Below are 3,096 nucleotides of genomic sequence, written 5' to 3' on the forward strand. Positions count from 1 at the left end.
TCACATCGGATGTTCGGATGCTAATTAGGAGGACTAAACATGAGCTAATTACAAAACTAATTGCATAGATGGAGTTTAATTCGAGACGAATCTATTAAGGCTAATTAATCCATCATTAGCAAATGGTTATTGTAGCACCACATTGTCAAATTATGGACTAATTAGACTTAATAGATTCGTCTCGCGAATTAGACTCCATCTGTGCAATTAGTTTTGTAATTAGACTATATTTAATACTCATAATTAGTATCAAACATCCGACGTGACAGGTACTAAAGTTTATCAGGTGACACTCCCTTAATCATGGGCTAATATGACAGTTAACTTCCATCAATCTGGATCAGCTACCACTACACTTCTCTCACACACATAAAAGAAAAGAAAAGAAAAGAAAATTAACTCGCACACGCACAGACACGTTTGCTGGCACATGAGTACATGCATGATGACGAAAATCTGCTGCGATGATGAGGCCGGCCGAGGCGGCCGGCGGCTGGTCTGATTTACCTGAGGCCGAAGGAGAAATGGCCGCCGCCGGCGCTGCTGCTCTCGCCCGGCTCGCTACGGGCGAGCGTGAAGGAAGATACGCGGGAGGACGAGCTGCAAGTGCAGGCGGAGGCGGAGGCCGCCATGGAGACGACGAGGTCGACGAACGCGGTGACGATGGCGGGGTGGGTGTCCCTGCCGTTGGCGCCGAGGTACCACGCCAGCATCCTCTCCAGCCACTCCCAGTCGCCCACGCCGTGCGCGGACACCATCTCCTCCATGGACGCCCGGAAGTCGCGGTACGGGTCGGCGGAGTCGAACGCCACGGCCACGCCGTCGCCGAAGGACGAGGACGACGCGTCCTCGGCGTGGCCGGCGGCAGCGGTGGCCCGACGCGTGGCGGGACCGGGCGGCTTCCTCTCGAGGATGGAGCTTGAGGGCGCCTGCGGCTCGAAGAGGAGGCGGTCGTCGGAGCGAAGGCCGCGGACGATAGCGTCGGCCATGTCGTCGGCCGCGGAGGGCTCGGACTCGGTGGACGGGCTGTCGTCGGACGCGCAGACGACGCGGTGCGTCGTGCGCGCGGAGGAGTTGGCGAAGGACGACTCGCCGGAGTCCAGGAAGAGGGACGCGATGGTCTTGGCGGCGGCGGACGGGGTCCGGAAGGACTGGGTTCTTGGGTGCTTGCAGGAGGGCCACATCCATGCCGGTGGGGCGGCTGGTGGTGGTGACGGCGGCGGCGTGTCCTGGGCCGAGTTAGTGGTGTAGAACAGGGAGCTGAAGGGTAGCCCCTTCACCATTGATGTCGGATTTGATATGAACAGCGATGTGTGCAGCAGCGGTGCGAATAGGAGCAGGCCGTGGCCCGTGGGAGAAGAGGTCCGGGGGACGCGCTAGTTTTCAAACCAGAGGGCGAGGAGGCCGGGGTTTATTTGGTTGAAGATCGATGCTGTTAGTCCTTCATCAACGGGGTCCATATTAATTTCCTATGATCGATGTTGTGTGCCTTTGTGGGGTCCAAATTAATTTCCTATGCTCGCAACCAAAAATATTATTGCTCGTCGCGCGGTGGATGACCACGGTGCGACTGTTATCCTATCGCTAGCCGCTTAAGTGTACGATAACCTCTAATTTGAGGTGAAATGGTCTATAAGCAACAAGGTTATAAAAGGTAATATTTTAAATAGTGGGCTAAGACATTTAGCGTTGGAGAAATAGCAGCTAAATTGTACAAAGGAGTAAATAGTGGTACTCTCCTCAATCAGCTATAGCGGAAGATAGCGGAGGCTATAGCCGGCTATTTAAAATATTTATAAACACTAACAAAAATTATATGAAAAAAATATTTTTTTCAAGCCCACAAATGTTAGCATTATCATCCTGTGCGTCGGTCTTGCAATCCTGAATCTAATGCAAAACAACCGACTTTGACTTCATTGAGTCCACTAGAGTCTGAATGGTTTCTTTCTAAGGTAAAAGAAACAAAATGACACCAGCATATGCAAAGATATGTTCTTTGAAAACAACGCAGTTTGCAAACTAACTTCAAATTAAAACATGATCTCAAATTTGCATTCCTTACAAGAATAGCTTCAAAATAAGACCACCCTTGAGTATTTCGATGATATTCAATTTTGAAGCAACTTTGTTATAAGAAATCCATAGGAGTACAATAAAACTAACTTCTACATTTTAAAAACATGCTTACCACTTTTTATAAAAACTTTGCATATAAAACTGAGACAATAAGTAGAATATTAGTATTGATGTTGGAGAGATAGAATGTACGTGTGAATAGTGAAAATGCATGGAAAGGTGGGTGAAAATCCAAGTCGATTAAGTAAATGTCTTCTCATGTTCTTGGGCAGTCAATTTTATGAAAACAATTGAGCGTTTTATTAGACTAAGTCTGGCATTTCTCTATTGTACAAAATTTGTATCTATATAAAGTTACATCAAAATATTTGTAATATGGATCATATTTGTTGATAAAAATGTAAGGATTATAATGATGCAAACAGATAAAAAATATTAAATGTAACGGTGAAATATAAGCATTTCAAGTTTAATGAATCATATATTCACACTTTCCAAGCAACGCATGAGCCATCATATATTACATCAATGACACTTGCCCTAGATCTGTGTGCACTTTAATGGAACATTTCACACTTGTTTACTCTCTTTTTATCATAAATGGTGCATGTTAAAAAGTTTATAGTATGCATGTTTGTGATTGAGCTGGTCAACATGGATTTATCTAATTTAATTCTCATGGATTTTATGTTGTAATTATGGAACTGTAATGCTATTCATGAAGTTCTCTATGAAATTCATGCCATATATTTCAAACAGGATCCATCATGTCAATTGCTTAGTTCTCAAAAACTAGTTAGAAATCTATTTATATAAGAGAAATTTTAGAGTGTTTGAGAAAAATGATAGTCATCCATTTGGTAAAATCGAATGGTGGAAATAAAGGAAGTACCATGAAGTATAAAAAGTACCAATTTGGTGGGACCAAGTACAAAAATAGTGAGAAATTACTATGATGCTCTTTTAATTATGTGTAAATCTATTTAATTCTTTTTTGTAAGAAGGGTAAGAAAGGAA

At 44.2% G+C, this 3,096-nt stretch overlaps 1 protein-coding gene across 1 annotated transcript; it reads right to left on the bottom strand.

Annotated features, from left to right (window-relative positions):
* Window positions 1–273: 273 nt before the first annotated feature.
* On the bottom strand, window positions 274–1,467 carry LOC101785753 (transcription repressor OFP13). The gene has a single exon (XM_004961878.3). It carries the CDS (start codon window positions 1,281–1,283, stop codon window positions 504–506), a length of 780 nt encoding a protein of 259 aa, XP_004961935.1. The 5' UTR covers window positions 1,284–1,467; the 3' UTR covers window positions 274–503.
* Window positions 1,468–3,096: the final 1,629 nt, after the last annotated feature.

The sequence above is a fragment of the Setaria italica genome, chromosome III (assembly GCF_000263155.2).
Source record: "Setaria italica strain Yugu1 chromosome III, Setaria_italica_v2.0, whole genome shotgun sequence".
NCBI lineage: Eukaryota > Viridiplantae > Streptophyta > Magnoliopsida > Poales > Poaceae > Setaria > Setaria italica.

Excerpts from the sequence above, each read along its gene's own strand:
- LOC101785753 (XM_004961878.3), bottom strand. The coding sequence starts at position 1,283 with ATGGTGAAGGGGCTACCCTTCAGCTCCCTGTTCTACACCACTAACTCG.